At 43.2% G+C, this 21749-nt stretch overlaps 1 protein-coding gene across 4 annotated transcripts in view; it reads right to left on the reverse strand.

Annotated features, from left to right (window-relative positions):
• The window catches only part of lilli (AF4/FMR2 family member lilliputian), a 195098-nt gene that overhangs the window by 90169 nt on the left and 83180 nt on the right, over positions 1 to 21749 (reverse strand). The window contains exon 1 of one of the 4 annotated variants that reach the window (XM_014353080.3): positions 7851 to 9317. The exons of 2 other annotated variants lie outside the window; for them this stretch is intronic. In XM_014353080.3, coding sequence (XP_014208566.2) covers positions 7851 to 7963 — 113 coding nt within the window. In that variant the 5' untranslated portion in view covers positions 7964 to 9317. Of the gene's footprint in view, positions 1 to 404; positions 497 to 7850; positions 9318 to 21749 lie in introns of those variants that run through there. One more of the 4 variants, XM_089598305.1, reaches the window with a different exon arrangement.

The following is a 21749-nucleotide window of genomic DNA, read 5'->3' on the forward strand; positions in this document are numbered from 1 at the left end:
GATGAGAAATCGCACGTATATGTTATAGCGCCGTGCGTTGGCTCCAGTTTCGAAATATAACGATGATATATAGACCGCTGCTGCACAAGCTGTGCATTGCTTTCTCCCATGCACCCCATTTCTTTCTTCTAGCGCGGGGTCTTACTTTTTTTTTTTTTTTTTCCGAAATCGGCGCGTGCGTCGCGACTTTATCACCACCCGAAAGTGCTCCACTCGTTATTTTTCATTTGTTCGGCCGAGAGCAAATGGATAGTGTTTCACCCTACTCGCGGCTGATGGTATTCGAAGGGAGGAAGAAAATTTTTATCATCAGGGGGTACGAAAAAGTATGAGGATAAATAAACCACGCAAGTGTCTCCTTCGTGTATACCATCGAAAATAATATTTTTTACTGATATACTCACCGCACGTGCGTCAAAAATGAATCCATCCAAATGAACGTAAACACGTAAAATATCTTTATCTCGGCCGGGCGAGAAAACACTGACGAAAGCAGTCCTCTTCACTCCCGAGGTGCACTGTAAATCTCTTTGCAGATGAGAGGGGAAGAAAAAAACACCGAGAAGTTGTGACTCCCGCTTTTACTGTATACTCGTTACTATGCAATACTATCCAAACGGCGTATTATCGCGATGTGTAACGAAATGAGAAACACGTGTAATATGTGGGTACAACACACGGCCAACTGCTACACTGACCCCGATGTGTGGTCACTGAAGTCAAACCTCGAGTGTTGATGCCACCACGTACACACATACATACCCTTCCTTTCCCTCTCACGAATGACTTAACGCGCGTGGAGAGATAAAGGGAAAGAGAGAGTAGGTGATGCACGACTTTCTCTCTGGAATTGTTGACGTCTACGCTCGGTTTTTCCGAGTTGGGACTCTTTGGACAATTGGGGGAGTGCAAATTACTGCCATATCGGATGTGCCGATGAATTCAAATGCACCAATAAGCGCTTTCATCGAAACAATTAACAAATGACGATAAGGAAAAGCCAAAGTTTCCCCAACAGCTTTTCTCTCGGAGAAATTTCTGTTTTTCAAAGTAGCCAAAGTTCCTTTTTTTTTCTTTTTTCTTTTTTCTTTTTTTAACAGTGAGTCACTTTCCAACTATTTGTTGGCTGGCAATTTTTGTATTACTCCATCATAATTATACTTGTAGTATAAAATATAACGTTATTTGGAACGTCGAAAATTTTGTTGTTCACGATGATAATTATCGTATTTACGAAAAAGTTTCGTGATAAAAATGAACCAATAAGCGCTTCCATCGAAACAATTAACAAATGACGATAAGGAAAAGCCAAAGTTTCCCCAACAGCTTTTCTCTCGGAGAAATTTCTGTTTTTCAAAGTAGCCAAAGTTCCTTTTTTTTTCTTTTTTCTTTTTTTTTTTTAACAGTAAGTCACTTTCCAACTATTTGTTGGCTGGCAATTTTTTTATTACTCCATCATAATTATACTTGTAGTATAAAATATAACGTTATTTGGAACGTCGAAAATTTTGTTGTTCACGATGATAATTATCGTATTTACGAAAAAGTTTCGTGATAAAAATGAACCAATAAGCGCTTTCATCGAAACAATTAACAAATGACGATAAGGAAAAGCCAAAGTTTCCCCAACAGCTTTTCTCTCGGAGAAATTTCTGTTTTTCAAAGTAGCCAAAGTTCCTTTTTTTTTCTTTTTTCTTTTTTTTTTTAACAGTAAGTCACTTTCCAACTATTTGTTGGCTGGCAATTTTTTTATTACTCCATCATAATTATACTTGTAGTATAAAGTATAACGTTATTTGGAACGTCGAAAATTTTGTTGTTCACGATGATAATTATCGTATTTACGAAAAAGTTTCGTGATAAAAATGAACCAATAAGCGCTTTCATCGAAACAATTAACAAATGACGATAAGGAAGCACACTCGGCTCTACTTAATAGCCGTGCCGTTAATTAAAAATTTCATGGAAATTTTGAGCTTGTTTCGGCTTTACTACTCAATAATCGACAAATAATTTTTTTTTTTGTGAACAAACATCGGCCAACGCGAGAACAAAGGAATCATTAGCGAGCGGAATCCATGTATTTTTGGACTCGTTTTCTTTTTTCTTTCGCACGAACAATGTAGAGGAAAAAAAAAAAAAAAAAAAAAAAAAAAACTAGCGTAATCCAATCCCATGGGCGGGAGGGACTCGGAGCGAAAAAACGACGGGCCGTCTCACCCGGCACTTCCTAAGCAGCTTGCGAAATTTCCGGTCCGCGAAAGTACTTGTAATATACGCGCGCGTGTGCGGGTCGTAGTGCGAGTAAAAGCTCCTCGCGACCTTTTTATACGTAGGCCAAGTCATTTTCCCAAGTACAACTCGCGCTACGGTATTATATGGAGCTGCGCGGGAGTATATGTATTTCGCGGAGCTTCGTACGGGCGGTGTTGGGTAACGCAATATTGACCGAGCCACCACGTCCAGTTTGACGCTGATAGAGATCGAGCGATTCCTTTTTCATTTTTTTATTTCAATCTTCTTCGGTACCGAGGCGACTTCCGTAGTAGACGTATGTGTTTACAAGCGGGTACAGTTTCGCTCGAAGGAGTAATTAATTTCTTAGACTCACAAACCCACGCATACTGTTATATTCTTCATAAGATGGATGCGTCGTATAAGACCACCGAGAGTAACAAAGATTCGTCATATCAATTTAACTTGTATATTAATGAGTATGGGCTGTTGTAAGAACAAAAGAATTGGAGAAAAAAAAACTAGGTCACAGTGGTCAACAAGTAATGAGCATTCGACAATCCACTCTGTAGGTGAGTATTTACGGTATTCACAAGTGTATAAATTCCAAACGCTCTTTAATAATGAGGATACAGTGGACGAGTAGCTACGTGCGCTTCAAAGTGTTACAAAACTGAAGATGACAAGTTAATTGGCTGTAATACAAAGTGTCTATACACGATGATAATTTCAGAAATACAGCGAACGCCGGTACATTGCACGTGCACCCACTACTACAGTGGTGGCATTACTCATCTCGGCCAGCTGCTCCGCTAAAACGATGACTCCATCAAAACGGAGTTCATCTCTGCCCCCCTTCCTTCTTCTATGAAACATGAATACTATAGGTATAATATACACCAACTCTCGTCGCTGCCACATTTCGTATCCTACTTCCTCCCCTATATCCCTCTCGCGTGTGCAAAGTAGAGAGAATGCAATCGCGGAGGGAAAAATTAGAGCTCGAAAAATTTTCGGCAGCGGTGCAGGGAGTGACTTTTTTGAGGCTCTCGAAGAAAGAAGGGGAAAAAAAAAAAGAAAAAGTTTGGCCTATGAGATTTTGGAGCGGGTCCAAGAGGAACGCGCCGGCTCGACTCCTCCGCCCCCTCCCCCTCCTGTGTACTTTTCCCTCGTTTCCCGTCACGGAAGTGATAGCCTGCAAGGTGGACGCGTTAAATATTTAGACGTTCCCCTTTTCTCATCCTGTACCCAGTGGTCTCTTGGCCCTGTTTTTTTTTCTTTTTCTTTTTTTTTTTTTTTTTTTTACCGCGTTGGTATGTAGGTCACGCTTTTGTCACGATTAATCATCTCCTCTCATGTCCCACCCCCTCCCCCCACGGCGAGTGTCGGTTACGCCTATGCACAACAAGGGTCCCAAATCGAATCATCGATTTTAGCGGCAGATACCGTCATTACTACTTTGTATGAATACCGAACGAGCAATTTTTTTTTTTTTTTTTTGTAAGTTGATTCACCCTGGCCGTTGGATCCGATAAGAGCATCACTTATATAACCGAGCCATTCATATTTAACGAGTGTACGCTTCGTTAGTCACCGAAATACCGTATAATGTGAGTGAAACAACGACGACGATGACGACGATATCGAGCAACAAACAACCAATCTGTTGACAACTATCGGCTCGATTTGTTTTTCTCTTGTTCGCCGTTGTTGCGTCCGCAATGACAATAACGACAATGTTGGTCGCCAATGAAGCAAACCAAGAAATAAGCACGTGACAGCGAGATATACAACTTTGGGGTCTCTCTTATCAACAACACCCGCTACAACTGTTACTATACTAAACACAAGGGGCGCAGAAACGAGCGCGTACATACATGTATAGGTACAAAGTACGAGACCGGCGGCGTCGTCCTATTTACACTCGCGAATTATAAATAGAAACGCTGTATAGTTTCGCGCGGACCGCAACACAATATGTTCGAGCGCAACGCGAGGCTCGTATACCTTGTGCACGTGCAGCGCGAGCAAAAAGCAAAGTAGTTCAAAACATGGAAATTGTCGTGGCTAGCAAAGAGAGAGAGAGGGGAAATAAAATAAAATCCAAACATTAGCGCGCTCGTCGATCGACTTTGTACTCAATTGAACGGAGTAAGTATAAGTAGCTTGATGTGGCGCTTTTTCCGCAACTATACTGGTGGTGATACGCAAGGAAACAACGGGAATAAGTAGAACAATGTATCAATGTACAATGATCAGTCAAGCTGTCCGGCCTAATGTCTTTAAAAAATGTATCCGCTTATTCGAGTAATTTCCTGAATTCCTTGCTCTTATTGCATTTGGGTGTATATAAACCCCTATATATATCCACCGCGGAGAGAGTAATTTCTCGAGTTATGCACCGAAGAAGTACGAGAGTACCCGAAAGATGAGATGCACGTGGCGTACACCCCGAATTTTCGCACGGAGCTTGAGAGTGGAAAACAAAGCGTGGTAGTAGTAGTTATCGTATTACGGGGGATAAGGAACGCAATGCCCTTGTGGCTTGTGTGACAGGCAAAGAGTATCTCTGGTGGGAGCAGGTAAACGTCACCGGAAACGAGGAGCGGCGCGGGGACGAGTTACGAGGCAGAAAATTTCGATGGGTATAACGGAGGTTCGCCAGACGTATACGATGATGGTGCTGAAAAAGCGTAAACAAACATTCGGCTGCGGATGTTGTGGATGCGCGGTCAATTGAATTCCAACTCAATTGTCATCGTTTATTGACTTTTGACCATTTTCTTTTATATTCCAAAGAAAAATGTCACAGTTTGACAGAGCTTTTCGTACCAATACACAAAGTGTCGGCGAGCGCCGCAAGAGTTACATTCAGTTTGTAAAGAGACTCGAGATATATAAGTAGAGGAGAAAATGAATAAAGTTTGCCAACCGAATCAGCTAAATTAGCCGCCCTCGAGCAAAGTTTCTCCTTTCTCACCAGTTACAGTCATTTTAGCTGGAAAAAAAAAAAAAAAGAAAACTCGGAATATTTTTCACTCCCTTTCGCCCCTCGTTTTTCTCCCCCACTGCGGGGATGAAGGGGGAAGCAACTTTCTTTCCTTCTGTCCTCCGTAATCCGGGGGAAGACTTCCCCGATCGGAATGCCGTTATCATGATAAACAGGAGAGCGAATTATCCTCATCGTCGCTGTCGCTGTCGCCTCGAGAGAAGAAGCGAGACCAGTTGTTTACGGACCATCTAATTGATATAGATTTGAAAATCATGCGATAAGTCTACCAAAAAAGATCGCAAGATCCATGTCCGTCCCAACAAGTAAAGTTATATTGTCCCCACCCACCCATAGCAATCACGTGCTCCAGTTGAGCAAAATAAACACACGGAATGTGGCTCACGCGCCTCAACTCGTGAATCGCGTCGCAAGTACACACCCGTACTTATACATATATATACGCTGAATTGAATAATAAAAACTTTCCCGCAAACATGGAACGCACTTGCTCTCGCGCTCGGTGGGGGGGGTGGCTTTATGTGTAATCATACACGCCCGAGGAGTCGGAGGACGCGCAACAAGAGCGAGGTAAATGCGGGGATCAAGTAAACACGGAGTGTGTTTGTAACGAGTGAACAACTGAGCGACCCGATGTGCTAATCGTTCGCGAGGCAGTGAGAAAACCAAGTTGTTACATGGTTGGGCGAAGCAGAAGCGACAGCGCGCTTTTTTTTTCGTAACACGTAATATGTAATATATGTATATAGAGGAAATTGCGTTTCGTCAAAACAATGCATATATATGTATGCCTCTGTTTTTTTTTTTTTTTTTTTTTTTTTATGAATCTCTCGTTTTTACGTAACAACCGGCCTGCACGGCATTTCAAGGTGAACGCTGTCGCGCTCGGAATATGCAAAAAAAAATGATTATACGCGGCTGAAGTTCGTCGTCAGCGCCAAACGCGGCCAAGACCCGAAGGTATAGAGAGTGTGGACATTAAACATAAACCGAGATTCCGAGAACCTGAATTGTTAAAAACTATATTTCGAAAATACCTTGATACATACAACACAATCACGTATACCCTCGTGATAAGCATAAACGAAGTTTTTTACATTAAAAATCGATTAGTTACTATCAGCGCTTTCCCTGCGATATCGTGTGGGTCTACTCGCATCGGTGTGTGCGAGTGTTGGAAGCGAAAGAAAATTTTTTTTAGATAAGACATCGTTAAATACACGTATGCGGAGCGAGTGTCCGTGCATGCATGGAGGGATAAGCGAGTATAGGCGCCGGTGATGACCGTCGCGTCTTGGGGGACAACACTATGTCGACACGGTCAAGCGTAACTACACAAGCGTACGTGTAATACGTGTATTAAGTGGATTAGCATAGTGTTGGACACCTGACGTGAACGGAATGCAAGTTTTACCAATCCTGATCGTCAACAATTGTGGAGGGGGGAGAGAGAAGTTAGTTTTACACGAGTCAGTTCTGGCCCCCCCTCCAACAATGCAGATGTCGTTAATCGCTGGTGATAGTACAGTTTACCGGTTTTGAGCAAAGTAGATGGCGCGCGAAGCTAGTATATGGTAAAAAAAAGAAAAGAACAAAGGAGCCGATCGATCAAAGATCGGAGGCGTTACGGACAACAAACGAACGAGTGGTGCAAGTATACGGCGAGTCGGATCTTTCCATCGGTACGCGTGCACGTATACGTATATGTACGCGCAAAGTAGGTGCATGGAATTGACGCAGGAGGAAACGCCGATGACGACGACCGTGGTCGTGACGTCACGCGTAACACCTCCTCCGCGCGCACCAGCCAACATATATATATATATATACACACACCCATGATACGTACATGCGTGCGCGTTCGTGTGGTATCTGCACACGAGCGAGATATGAAGGAGTCACGCACTTCTTGTGATTATTTGCTTAATTTCTCGCCCTTTCTCCCGCGAAGCCGACTGATATTACAACTTGGCGAGAGATCGGCCGTAAAAAAGGAGGTGAAAGCTTCGATTCGCGACAAATATTATTGATGTGCACGAATCGGCAATACGAAGAGGAGGAGGAAGCAAACGCAACACGTTGCGAAACACCCTCCATCATTGTTGTTTCTCCTTCTCGTCGCGCGCACGTGTAAGCACGTATATCGTCCGGGCTATTTCTATCTTACGGGCGATCGCTCGCGCCTTTTAATTTTAGTCCACCATCGTCGCCGTCATCTGTGGTGCACCGGCCGAGATTTAAAGGTCCCCCCTTTTTTTCGTGCATTGTTTTCGTCGCGCTCGACTGACGGATCGTTTTCCTCCCTTCCATCGATGTGGTTTCCCATGCAAACGAGTGTTCGTGACGCAAAGGCCGGAGAGGAATTTCCGATTCGATTTTATCGTTCGGGGGGTCACCGAGAGGAAGATGCGCGCCTCCACCTCTGTCGGGAGAGGAAAAAAAAAAAAAAAAAAACCCCACGACGCGCACCGGCAATGTAGCGCTGTACGCTATAAACATGTTTCGTCTTCAAAAACAACTTTTTGCGAATCGCTCCACCTCCCAAGGTCATAGCTACTCTAGCGCGACAATAATATACCACGTGTACGTATGTAAGCATACTCACAAAGCTGGTTCAAAGCAATAAAACGCTGTGCTTGTTACTGAGGCGATGTCGGCGTAATGCGTAGATGGCAAATTGTCCTGGGGTCGAGGTTCTATGATAGGGTCGATGTACATTCGTAAAGCTGTCCGTAAGGCTAACCTGCAGGGTTACTGCTGGTTGTATCCTCGCGGGCGATTGTTCCAAAAAGTCTTCACGTCTCACCTCCGATCGGACGCACAACGAGCGAGACACGCGCGCACTTACACACACACGCGAACTTGTATCCCGAAAGATGCAACTCCGTTAGCAATGTATATAATATTGTTTCTGAGTGTATATAATAATATGTATGCAAAATATATCACCAATAATGAACAACGAAGTAACAACGAAACACTACTCGAAGAGGCACTATATAATATAATATGTGCGCACTCGTGGCAGCGTCGTGTGGACTACTGATGCACGGAATACCTATGGATGTACCTTCTTCAGCGGCCTAGAGCACAATGGACACCTATATTATATGCTCTCCTCTTGGTTCCGTATTACTCGAAACTAGCCGAAGCAATCACCGTCGTCGTCACCACTAGCGTATAACGCCGGGGCGCGCGCGCGCATCATGTATTTTCCTTATCTCTGATAGTAATATACGAGTGTGCGTCCGTATAATCACACACCGCGAAAGAAGGAGAGCCGGCTGGCTGGGAGGTACAAAACCGTGTCCAGCGAGCGGTGGGAGGGAGGGGGGGGAAGATGATTAGTAGGGAGTGGGAGCGATAGAGTGTCGTACGTGGGGGCTGATACACCCTCGTGGTCTTTGTATACAACCAATTGTCTGGAGTTGCAACCGTTTCTTTGCGGGACAGAAAGAAACACGGCCAATCCCCGCCTGTTTGGATGGATGTATGTATATATCTAGATGCGAAGACCAATGACAAGATGACAACACGTACACAACGACGAGAAAGTTATCGTCTATGCGCGCACAAAGACGCGTGAGCCCGCGCGCAGGTGCGAAACCATTAACTCGTCGTTAATGAAAATTTCAACATCATCGCCGAAGCGAGGAGCAGCGCCACTGTTACACCAATTGCTGTACATTAATTTACAATGTTTCATCAATCACTGGGATCCATGGGCGCACCGTCACCCGAACAATCGATCAATCGATCATGTAAACATACGATCGCGCTCTATGTACACATTTAGATGAGGGTTTCTCTGTGTGTGTTTACATGTGGATGTATTTGATTTTTTGCACGCGCGACGCGCGACCTTTAACAAGCTCGCTCTCGGGGCGCAACCGCGTATGACAAAGCGTTTGAGAGCGGGTCTTATGAGCAACAAAAACAACAGTATCAATAAATAACGATCCGCGAAAGTCTGCATAAGGGTGGAGGGGATAAATAGGTGGGAAGTACCTGTGTACCGAGTGAAATGCGTGTATAGTAGCGTCGTAGACGATCGGCGAGGAGAAACTGGCACTTTCCGGATGCCTACTACTGTGGCTGGCGGCGGTGGCGGTGCAGGCGGCGATGCCAACAGCAGAGAGCAGTCCTACTAAAGCAGCGCGTGGGGCAGGGGAAAGAGAGAGAGAGAGAGAGAGAAACGGAGAGTAGTCGACCGACACAGACTCTCGTTGAGCGGGGTATAGCTCCGAGAGAGAGATGATGCCGAGCGGCAAAGTGGGGAAAATGCGCGCGCGCGCTCTCGCTCGCGTGTACCCGCGACTTTATGTATATACCTGCACCGTCACCACGACGAGAAGAGGTTGAACAGCTCGAGACGGAGATGGAGAGTCCTCTTATGCTGTGTTTATCTCTCTTTGTAAATATATATTGGCACGTCATTGTTGTTGTCGTCGTCTTGTTGCTCGATCAATTCGGTGTATAGGGTGACATTTAATTAACAAAGGCTTCCTTCTGATACATCTCTGTGGGGTAGGGAGGGAGTGTTTCATTCATTAAAAAAGGGGATGATCGGGTGTTGTTGCGTTTTTTTGTTTATTTGTTAAGAGGCGCACGCGTGTCTGATCTCTACGGGTACCTGTACAAAAATTAACTATCTAAAACGGCCATTTACTAGTTCATTTTTTCATTTTTTCAACGTCATATTTGGTAAAGCAAACAAAACATGATTACACACATTTTGGCTGATAAGACCTGTATTTATGGAGGAGTTGCATCGGCACAATATTTTCGAGATAAATTGTTGCCAAACGAGTTTACACGACGCGATTATCGTCCAAGTAAATCAAAAGTTGACAACGTCAATCCGTCCGATCATCAGCCAGTCGCCGAGATTTCTTTCATTAGGTCTGCATGTTTATCCGAGCGGGAGAATATATTCGGCGTCTGCGCGTAACTTGGCTGTTACTACTACTCGGCTGACCAACAGCGCAGTGTTGTCGATGCAGCGGGGCGCTCGATGTATTCATAGTATCGTAATAACGATCGCTGCGACTTGCGATTCGTGAATGATGTATCGCGCAATTTTAATTATTTGACGAGGGGATTGATCGCTCACAAATTTGTACGCGATTCAAACTGTGAATGGTAAATTTGCAATTGTCTGCACATAACAGAGTGGAATTTATTTCCAAGCTATACCCGGCTTTTTCTGTTCTTAAGTTAATTTAGGGTCAACCTGGGGAGGTTTGGAACTATTTGGGACAATCGATGTACAAGAAAAAAAATGTTTATAGAAGGTAAAAAATTAATAAATGCTTCGAGTGCTTCGAGAAACGATTAAGTTGTTCACAAGTAAATGACGTAGTTATACAATGCTATTTGTAACGTAGTGGCTTTGGAAGATGCACATTATAACACAATAATTTAGTTTAGGGTAAATCGAATCACGCCAACAGAGAGACTTGACAATTAGTTTGTCGTGGATGCGGCACACGAAAAGTTATTTTCGTCCACCCACCGCTACATTCATAGAAGACTTCTTGCGCATTATTTTCACTCAGCGTCGTATATTGTGTATTGTTGTTCATTTCTTTTCATTTCCAATCTTTCGGCTAGAAAAAAAAAAAGAAAAAAAAAGCGTGTTATTTCCACGTCAACTCTTCAACCTTTATTACGTTTCAACTTTTGATTGCCATTCAAAATACCACGCCAAAGTTTATAAATACCTTGGATGCGAAAAATTCCAACTTTTTTTCTCCCTCCTCCCCTTCCGGCAGCCATAGCATCGCCATTAAAAGCAGCTCATGAAAATGCATTATTCATTAAAATCGGCACGCGTTTCGAAAAGAAAATAAGAGAAAAAGTTCGTAACCCCGACGCCTCCTCTCTCTCCTTCCCTCCAATATTCACGCATGCGTCCAAGAGGTCAAACCCACGCGTAATCGACCCCTCTGTTTCGTCGTGCCGCGTATGCTTTTGAACTCAGCAGCCCTTTTTTCTTTTTATCTTGTCTCTTTTGCGCAAAACGACTGAGGTACGAGAAAAACAAAACAAAACGAGCGTGGCTGGATTGATGGAAAAAAAAAAAGAAAAAAAATACGCTTTGATAAAGGTACATTTACACTTTCAGGATAAAATGTTTAATTACCCAATACAAAGTTGTAACCATCTGCAGATGCTGTAATGTGACTTTATGACGTTCAAAGCTCCCCCACTCCCCCTTGCGGCTGCGTTAAAGGGTCCAAAGTCAGAAAGGGAATGGCGTTGAAAACTGTGACCTTACATTGCTGAAGAAGTGTAGTGGGCAATGAAGCTTCCTCTTTTCTCTCTCTCTCTCTCTTAGCTTTGCGCGGAGACGACAGCTTAATTCCGAGTAGCGTGGGCTTGGGACTTTTAACTATACTCTACGTATGCGTGTAGATACTCATACACATACGCACCAGGCGAGTTGTAAAATTTTCATCCGCTACTGTGTGGCCGAACTTTATTCTCCTTACAGGGATTTTGGGGCTGCGTGTACGAATATGGTACTGATTGGGATACTTGAAAGCTCCCATAGTCTAATGAGTCGGGGGTGGAAGTTTGGTCGACCAATTATTTTATTGTCTTATTTCCTTCAAACGGTGAAAGACGATACGTCAAAATAAGGGCCGAGATCTTCTTTTGATTTTACTGACAATCGCAATCAATGCAACCTTAATGATGTAACACCGTGTAGTGATGGATTGGTTCAAATTATCCTAGGATGATTTATCACACACACGGAGATTAGTTTACGACTTTTTTTTTTTTTATTCGTCAAAAAGAAACAAAAATGCCAAGTACGCAGGTAAATTCACACCGCGTGCTTTACTTGATGCATGAAAAAAGTATATAACAATAAAACATTGCGATAAAGTTAAAAGCTGAAATAACAAGCGAGGCACACATTTTCGTCGCGTATCAGCAGCAGCACGTGCGCAACGTCAAGTCGAGGAAAAAAAAAAAATAAATAAAGAGCTGCGACGATCCGTAGACAAACACAAATACTCGACGCACTTTGGGAGCTTAGGATGTGTTGTTGTTTTTTTTCCACCTCGTACAAGAGAAAGGCTGATCGATGACGAAACAATCGTCACGCTTGTGTTAATAGTGCACGCAAAAGAAATTTCAAACGCGAACGGCTGACGAAACATGTGTGTACCGTGTACCACTACCACGCGTTTTTCATGCTGTGATTTATGACGTTTCGCGGGCACGTGTTTGTGTTTTTTTTTTTCCCCTCCACCCTCATCGCCTTTTTACGAGCTCTCACGCGGGCTTTTTGGCGCTTTTTCGTCGACTGCGCTTTTATCGAGTCTCTCGGGTGGACGACCAACGGGGCAGAGCTTTTGTTGGACATTACGACCATTGGTTGGGGAGATCATCGGGGAGAGGCTAATGAGGGCATCATATATACGTGCGGATGTCGATTATTGGAGAGGCTCGGTCCGTACTTTCTTTTTTCCTTTCTACGTTGTAACCAATTGATTGGTGCAATTTTTCTGCAATCATGAGATTCTTTTTTTTTTTTTTCATTTTGATCCATGAGAATTTAATTTTCTCCCATCGAATAGGTACACGTGCGTGAAATATGTAAATTTTCTCGATGAATTTAATAACGAGCGATACTCTTTTTATTTTTTAACATTTATTATTTTTCGCGCGCACTTTTCAACAACTCACGAGACCCCGTTACAAAGTTTCGTATTGATTGCAAGCTCGCAAGCTCAATTTTTCCATAAAAAAAAGCATGATCAAAGGGATGATTTTCGTTTTCGAGAGCTCCTGTCCATGTGCATACTTTATTACATATTTCATACTGTGTGTGCTCGTATACGCAAGTCTGCGATTAAAAAAAGGGCAACACGCGCGCAAGTTCCAACGGCGGAAGAGATAGAGAGAGATATCGGGACAAGCGTGTAATGACGAGCAAAACAAGTGCATTCCGATTTACCATACAAGTATATAGACACCGAAGCGAAGCGAAGAGAGAGAAAGAGAGATCGAGAGTGGAAGATTATATCAAAATGGCTGCGGGCAGCAGAGAGAGCACCGCGCGACACATATACGCGCGCGCGTACACACGAGAGGAACAAAGCCGACGGGGGGCGAAATAGGAAGGGAGCCGGCGCCGTTTGCATTTCCGAGCCATACTGCACGTACATATATAGATATACTGCATTTACAACGGACGAACGATGGCATGCACGTATATGTAGATGATGTGTATGCGTGTATAGCTCTGCAGCGTGTCTCCTTTCTCGCGCGCACGCACGCGCCGTGTCCGATTAACAAGGACGCGACGGCGATCGGGAGGAGGAAGAGGCATAGTATGTATACTTCCCCATCCCCGCAGCCGTCAACCTCTTTTGCGCCGATTATACGGGTTATTCGCTTCCGAGAGAGCCGGTGCTCTCGAGGGCGCGCGTCCTTCGCTGCCTCTGGAAGAGCTTTTTGTTTGCTGCCGTGCTATAACTACACTGCTATTACTCTCTGTACGGGGCAGCGCTGCTACTATATTTACTTACCCTCGTTGTGACGAGTGATGCCGGCAAGTGGGGTACATTTACCAATCGCGTTGACCGCATCGATGGGACGAATATTTATCTCCCTCGCGAAGCGGCTCGATACACACCCTCGAGATCGTATCGTTACTTTTCATGCGCACACATGTACATTACATTATACTGCAGCTCGAGTGCGTGATTTTTTCGGTGCACGATCACGTCGCGATAACGTGTTTACTTTGATTCTCTTTTCTCGAGTGCCTATGTGTATCGACACCGATTATGATAATAAAGACAATCGATGCTTCGCGTGAAATAATAACAACAATATTCCATCGTTATCGGGTGGCCGTACAGTTTTTAACGCACGCCGATACAAAAGAAAAGTGTCCGCGGTCCATCCATGATAAATGTACGGTTACCCATATACATGATGTATTGTTTGACGCTAACGAGCTCAAATTAATAACCGCGTGCGAGTGTAACAGAGACGCGAAAAAAAAAAGGGCACTCATCTCAAGCCTGCCTGCGGTGATAGAGGTGATGTCCGATAAAGCAAAACCGGAAGGGATTAGCGAGCAGCCGCGGCATAGGCGTGAAAGCGAGTCCATAAGCGTGGATCGCTTATCTCTCTCTCTCGCACGCGTACCTATACGCGTAAGCGTGCTGTTGGCTTATCAGCGAAGTTGAATCGCCGACCATCACCCCCCGCGGCAGTAGCGAGCAAAGATAATCTCGCGGGGGAACGGGAAAAAAATTATCGCTCGACGACAACCATGCCTGCACGGCTATATAGGGAGACGAGGAGCTCTCTCTCTCTCTCTCTCGGAGCTTTTAGCCGGTGCCAATAGCGAATCTATTTTGGGAGCCTAGAATTGGCTCGTGTGTACCGAACGCTCGGAGCGGCCTTTTTTTTCCTCCACCTCGCTGCTTGCGGATACACAATCGCAGCGTGTAAGATTCGAGATCGGTAACTTTTTATTTCGCTGCGGAGGTGCAAGGTCGGCCGAGGAGGAAAAACATATCGGCGTATTGTTCGATGGTAGAGGTGCAAGACACGCTCCGAAGCACCGGCAAGCGTTTTTGTCGCGTAACGCACGCTTTATGTACCTTCTTTTTTTTTCCCTTGACCCGTTGAGGAAAAAAAAAGAAAAAAAAAAAAGAAAGGTGTGTCGCGAGGTGGAATATATGTATTTATCGTCAAAGTGGCTGTTCAGTGTCACTGTATGGGAGGGAAAATAGAGATTAGGCGCACTAAACACGTACGAGGATCATGATATAGGTTTGGGCGGTTTGGGAGAATTTCAAGCACAAAATAGTTGGTGACGTGCATGGAGAGAAACGCGCTGTGGTTTTTTTTCCTTCTCGATCATTGGAACGTGTACACGAGCACGCGCGTTGTTGCTTAATTGTTTTCCCATTAGGCATGTACTAAACTAAGAATGTGGCTATTACAGAACCTGAAAAAAAATATTCTCTATCTCTTTTCTTTCTATTTTATAAACGATTTTAACTGTCGATATTTTTCTTGTCAAAAAAAAAAAAAAAAAAAAAAAAAAACCTATCTTATATAAAAGGTGAGCGATGATTCTGTAAGACGACTATTGTACAATGATTTTTTTTTTGCGTACTGCGATTATTAGTTACATTTATTTATGCTTTTTATTTTTATAGCCATTTGAGTTTCCCATACAAGTCCTATGTAGGTAAATGTGAATCAATCAGTCACACAGCAATGGGGACCAATATTTTACATGGCTTCCGAACCATCGGACCACGATTGGAAAAACGCACTCAAGAAATTAGTAATTCCAGAGGATTGCGACGTATACTTATGTGGTAGGTAGGTTTAAATATTTAATGTTAAATAAAAAATGGTATGTATAAACGAACACGAGCCACAAAAGTAAATTAGGCACACAAAACCGAATTTCGATAAGTGAAGACAGATAAGAAATTGGGAAATCAAGTCCTGTAGTTTAGTACTTCGTATCGTTTTAGTCTAAATAGAACTGTTTATCGCGAGATATCACCTACCGTTCCTCGAATTTTTGATATTGTGGTAACGAGCAGTTTAAATTCCTATGATGAGATACCTAGTTACAAGATATGCACGATGTAGATTTTGGTTTAAAAAAGTTCTCTTGGATATATTGACTCTAGATCGAATTTAGAAAAAGAATTTCCTTTTCTTTTACTTAAAAATCAATCGTACACTTTTATCACCATTAAAATAATCAACCCCATGTAAACGATTTCGTGAATTCCCAGCGACCATTTAGCAAACCATCACCTACTGGATTTATCTCAGCGATAGCATATCCCCTTTTTCCGCTTCCTGACCACTAACCATCCCAACATTATTCAAGCTCCAATTAGAGCTGATTTTCACTCCGATAAACAAAAAAAAAAAAAATACATCAGTCCTTATCTTGTAAGCAAAGAAACAATTTTCCCCACGAGAAAAGAATCGGAGAAACCAAAAGTAAAAAATACACATGGCAAACGTATGTATATGTACAAGACGGCGCATAAGAAAATTTACCGAAGAGAGTCGTCGTCGACACGCGTGTGTCTCCTTATCTTAATCTGAAAATAAGTTTCGGCCCGTACCGAGAAACAAAGAGAAGGAGAACAAAACAACGCAGTGGCAGCACGAACGAACGAAAGCCGAAAGAAAAACAAAGGGCCGAGCGGAGGTTGTTTATAGCTGAAATTCCCCGACACCTTGAATACGAGTGCACCGAAAGAAAAAGGAGACGGAGAAGAGGCGAACAGCTTCTTTCGATCGACCAAAGACACCAACAATCACCGTAAAGAGTAAAAAAAAAAAAAGCACGTCTTTGGACTTGTTTGCATAGGCGACAGCAACAACGTCGTAACATCTATCAGCTATGTGTATGTATGTACGCGAGTATGTCGCGCGCACGAGCAGCTTATCATCGGCGACCAAGGAGGAAAAGGGAGAAGCGGGGAAGATCCTCCGCGCGCGCGATAACACGAGTCCCGAAGTAAGCAAAGTGTACAGTCTCGAGACGTCGTCGCTGTGTGCCATCTGTGTGTGTTGTATACTCAGTTGTATACTTATGCTGGTTGGTTGGCGTTTTCAAAGCGCGCACTTGCAAGACGCGGTGCGAGAGCCCGACTCGAGCGATTATGCATTGTACTCATTTGCTGCTGTTTTTGCTGTTACAGCTTCAAGTGCCGTACAGTAGTGGTAGCACGTTAATAACGTTGCCGTGCCACTTTGGCTTGCTCTTTTCTTTCCTATCGCTTGCGAAACAACAACTATAATATTTTTATTGCCAAACTGGGATGTACGAGAGAAAGATGTTCAACTTGGGGGGAAAAAAAATGCGTACAGATTCGTACAAATTTTTTGGAGGAGCTGCTTCGAGACGGAATGAAAAGAAAAACAGCAAGAAAATCCTCAACTCGGCCATTAATACTCGCCGTTTCCTTTCTAGTATAGGACTCTCCCCAAGAAAAGAAATGAAAAAATACCTCGTAAAGCTCGAGCGTGCGCCCACAACTCTCATTTTCTATCTGCACATGTATATGTATACGCATGTACGCAAGTCAACAAGCGGAGAGAAGATCATTAAATCTCTCGTGCGCGTAATAAACGAACAACGGTGGCCAAAGTAGCGCTGAGAGAGTAAAGTCGTGCCATCTCTCGTCGAGATTCTCGAGTTTAGCGGGGAGCCTTTGGCGCACTGCACTGTACCCTCCAATTTCCCACCGGGCCATTCTCGTTTCTCTTTTAGCGCTTCCAAACATCTTTATACTGTACGTAACACCTTAAGGGAGCGATTTGTCACACCTTTTTTTTCCTGCCGAGACAAAGATTGGGCAAAATCGACGGCAACTAGTCCGCTACTGTCGTAAAGTCTTTGGTTTTCCATGGCTCGTATACGAAGCGTAAAAGTAACATCGACGTATACCGTGCCTCAACAAAGGGACATAAAAATATGATAAAAAATTGAGACTCACTGCCTTGCATCCACATATTAGTTTGCATGACAAGTGGACCATTAAACCTCGGTAAAAAAATGTAGGTGGAACGCCAACAGCTACCTTTTGGGTGTACATAGTGTACAAGAGGTGCCATATAAATGCAAAAAGGAAGAAATGTCCCCCCCAGCAAAACAGTAGTAGCAGGGGTTCAACGTGCCTCCGAGTCAATACCTGTGTATATAATACAATCAAAGGAAATCCCGCTCTCTTTGCTACTACCTGTGTGTCTCTCTCTCTCTCTCCCTCTCCGATAGCCAAACTCTCATTTTCTCCCGTGCATGTGCGCGCGTGCTTGCGTCTCTTTGTAAGGTATATCCTCTCGCCGCCAATAAAAGTCCCTCCGACGACTGCAGCGTCTCCCCGGCGATCCTTTTCTCGGCGGAGGTATAGCGCGTGACGCAAGCCGGAGGACGAAATATCCGTCGTGAGCCGGTGCTCCCCCCCCCCTAACTGGAATTTTTACGATGCCGACTTTGCGGAAAGAAAAGAAGATGCGCGCCCCCCGAACTCTGAAATTCCCTTTTCCTTTTTGACTCTCGGCTCTTTGCTGCCCTTTGTATACCTGTACCGATGACGATGGCAGTAAGTCACGCAGTCTTGTTTGCTGTGCAAAGTTTTCCCCTAATTTACTTGTCCACGAGATATTGTATATACAGCAAGTGATTAGTTAGTTGCATACGAAATCGTGTCGGGCCTTAATAATTGAGCGAAAGTTTCGAGCTTGAATAATAATTCACTCCTTTGTGGCCAACAACGTTTTCTCCCCCCTCCCCCCCCACTTTGTGATGGATTAAAATTTTATAAAAACTTACGGATTTTCAGTGACGCAAGAGCGCGACGATGCGTTCGCATGTCAGATCGACACTTACCTGGAAGCAGAAAAACATTAAAATTCATTATTGCGTGCAATCGAGTAACAAATACATATAAACATTTTATAAATTCTTGTGTAATATTATCAATGTGCATTAGACTCGATAGAAGAGACTGTCGATAAAAGATGAATTGCAAAACTTTGAGTTCACCGAGACTGACGCAATCGAAGACTCGAGAAAGTTGCAGAGCAAGAGGTGGTGGTGGTGCTCACCGCTGCGGCAACACAAGTTTACAAAGCAAGAGCTTGCAAGAAGCACTTCTGCCCGAACTTTTGCGCCCAAGTTAAATCGGAGGCAATTAAAAAGGAGTCTGTCTGTGTCCTTCGGAACTCAAATCCCTCCCCGATAACTTTGAATCAACCCCCTTCCCCCCCACCCAAAAAAAAAGAAGAGCCCTGCACCGTCCAAGGAGACGCTGTGATGTTGTTGCTTGCCACCACCACACGCGACCCATCCAAGGTAGCGGTGTGTACAAACAAGACGGCGCCGAAGAGGCCTTCGCGAGAACTTGCTCTTCGGAAAGGATAATAATATGAGGGGTCGAGTAGAAGAGAGAAAGCGGGGGGGGGGTTACCGGCTAGTCGAGATGAAAAAGGGGCCAAGGGGGTTGCCGCGTCGCGTTCCATTGGCCCAGATAGGGCGGAACGCGCCCACCGACTCCGACAACCGCACGTGCAAGCTGCTCCCTCTTGATTGCTTCTTCTTCTTCTTCTTCTTCTTGTCCATTTTCAGCACCGAAACGGCCTGCCTACGCTCTTTTTGCTTATCGAGGGTATTTGCATGATTTTTATCTTCGCTCCTCCAATTGCTATGCGCCACCCTATTGCGTTCGCGGGTCGTGGGTGAACTGTGTTTTTCTTTTTTTTCCCCATTTCGTTTCGCTTCTGGTGCGTGATGGAGGTGGACTTTTCGAAAGGTTTGTCATGAGTTTCTGTTTCCTCTTTCCGTTTTATCCGTATCACATCAAGTTCCCATAGGAGAGAAATATCATGATATTTTGCGCAATATCTGGGTTTTTTTTTTCTAATTTCTTTTGTTTCTCTGCGGATGAATCGAGAGCTTTTCCGATGTACAGTGGATTTACAGGACGATCACGGATCTATCAAGTTTTGGTTGTGGACCGTAATTGGGAAACATGTTTGACCTTCGTATGGTTCTAGAGTCACATTTGTTATTTCTGGTTGGCCTTGCAGACAATCGTACAAGATGCAATTAGTGTGTGTCATTTAAACTTTGGTACGATTTTTATAATAAATGTGTGCTGTGTGACGATTAGTACCTATACGGAGCAAAAAATTGAAGTGGGTCGATGACGAAATTGAAAGAAAATGTGTACGCCGGTTGGAAAAACATGAGCATTTTTCAACTAAAAAGGCAAAACAATAGGTTTTTCACATCGATTCCCAACACTGTTCAATAAATGGAGGCACCTACAATTGATTGCACTCAAGTTATACAAAAAAAATTATACTTTACTTCTGATCAATTAAACCAAGCAACTTTGCGTCCTATAATATGCAGCTTGACGTTTTTACGTATAGTAACGGCAATTCAAAAATCCAAATACCAGGCACTTGTTATCTTTATCTACCTAAGAGCCACACTTAATTTAACTTAAACACAAGTTTACAAATTAATTTTGTATATTTTCAGTGCAATTAACTATATTTTTTGTATTACATGCATGTGTTATTTATGATTTTCATTTTTGAACCGATTGACCATCCCAAGTCTCGCCTAGAGCACTGTTATCCCTCAAACTTTGTATTTTAACGTCATGTAACGTGTGTTTGATATTCATAAATCAAAAACTTGATTTAAACGCACAAATCGACGTTTCAGCGCTATTTTCGTACGTATGCATCAATAAAAATATGTACGAAAGTTGAAAAAAAAAAAACCAGGGAGATAATAGATATTTTTGTAAGAAATTAACTTTTCGTTTAAATACTTCAAATTCAATGCGTTATCGCACACGAATAGAAGTCACATACGATAACAGCGTACTCTGCGTAGCTCAAGGCGTGATTGCAGTGTCTACGCAGTTGGTGGGGGCTGCGGTGGCTCTTTTAATAGCCGAAAATACGGTAGCGGTACGAGCTCGACTATCGGGAGAGAGAGAGAGAGAAGTTTCACGCTCTTTTACTTCGTGCTTTACTTGGTATTAATTATCTTTCGTTACACTGTCGTAAATTTCGGTTCTATTACAACATGTGACGAAAGGTGGTAATTTCGAATTGAGTTGAAAGACAATAGAGAAATGAAAAAAAAAAAAAATCAGGAATACTGTTTTTTAGGTGCTTGCAAGCTTTTGGATGACAATTTTTTTACGTTACCATCGACACGTGTGTCGACAATTTTTTTTGTAAATTGACGGAAAACAAGATCGATGACATATCAATATGGATTACACACGCGTGTCTGTTTGAAAAAAAGTACCTATAACGACAGATTTGTCGAAAAATCTCTGATGATACATCCACATGTATGCAAAAAAGCGAGCAAAAAAGTTTACGTACACACACATTTAACATAATAATAAAAAAAAAAGAAGTACAACCGCGTAACATAATATTCGTCACGTGCTGCTAATAACCACTCGCACGACAGCTCAGACTATATATTATGTACCCGCAAAGTGTGTATATTATAAGTACGTTGTTCTCTGGTACATTATCTCACATCTTTTTATAGCGTGTAGCGCCACAACTGTAACATTATTTATCAAACGGAAATGTCGAATAGCTCGGTGATTGCGAATTATCATCGCCGCACGAGAGCGCCTTCCTACACGCAACATTTATATTTTTAAATCCAAGTGGTATTTTTCAACAACCATCTCTTTTTTATTCATTCATTTATTTTTTGGGTCGTCGTCGAAACAACTAGATTGGATGTCTAAAGTAAAAAAAAAAAAAAAAAAAAAGTATAATTAGTACCGGTGACATCAGCGTGTATTAAAATGTAATGTTCGGTACTTGTGATAAAACTTATCTCTCAGCGAAACAAAAGCAGTGCCTATTATCACCTCGAAATCGTTAGGAACTACGTGATAGAACAACGAAAGCCTACACACTTGTACATAAA

This window comes from Copidosoma floridanum, unplaced genomic scaffold (genome assembly GCF_036245765.1).
Source record: "Copidosoma floridanum isolate Cflo_tuat_1 unplaced genomic scaffold, Cflo_Japanese_pri ptg000006l, whole genome shotgun sequence".
NCBI classification, from domain to species: domain Eukaryota; kingdom Metazoa; phylum Arthropoda; class Insecta; order Hymenoptera; family Encyrtidae; genus Copidosoma; species Copidosoma floridanum.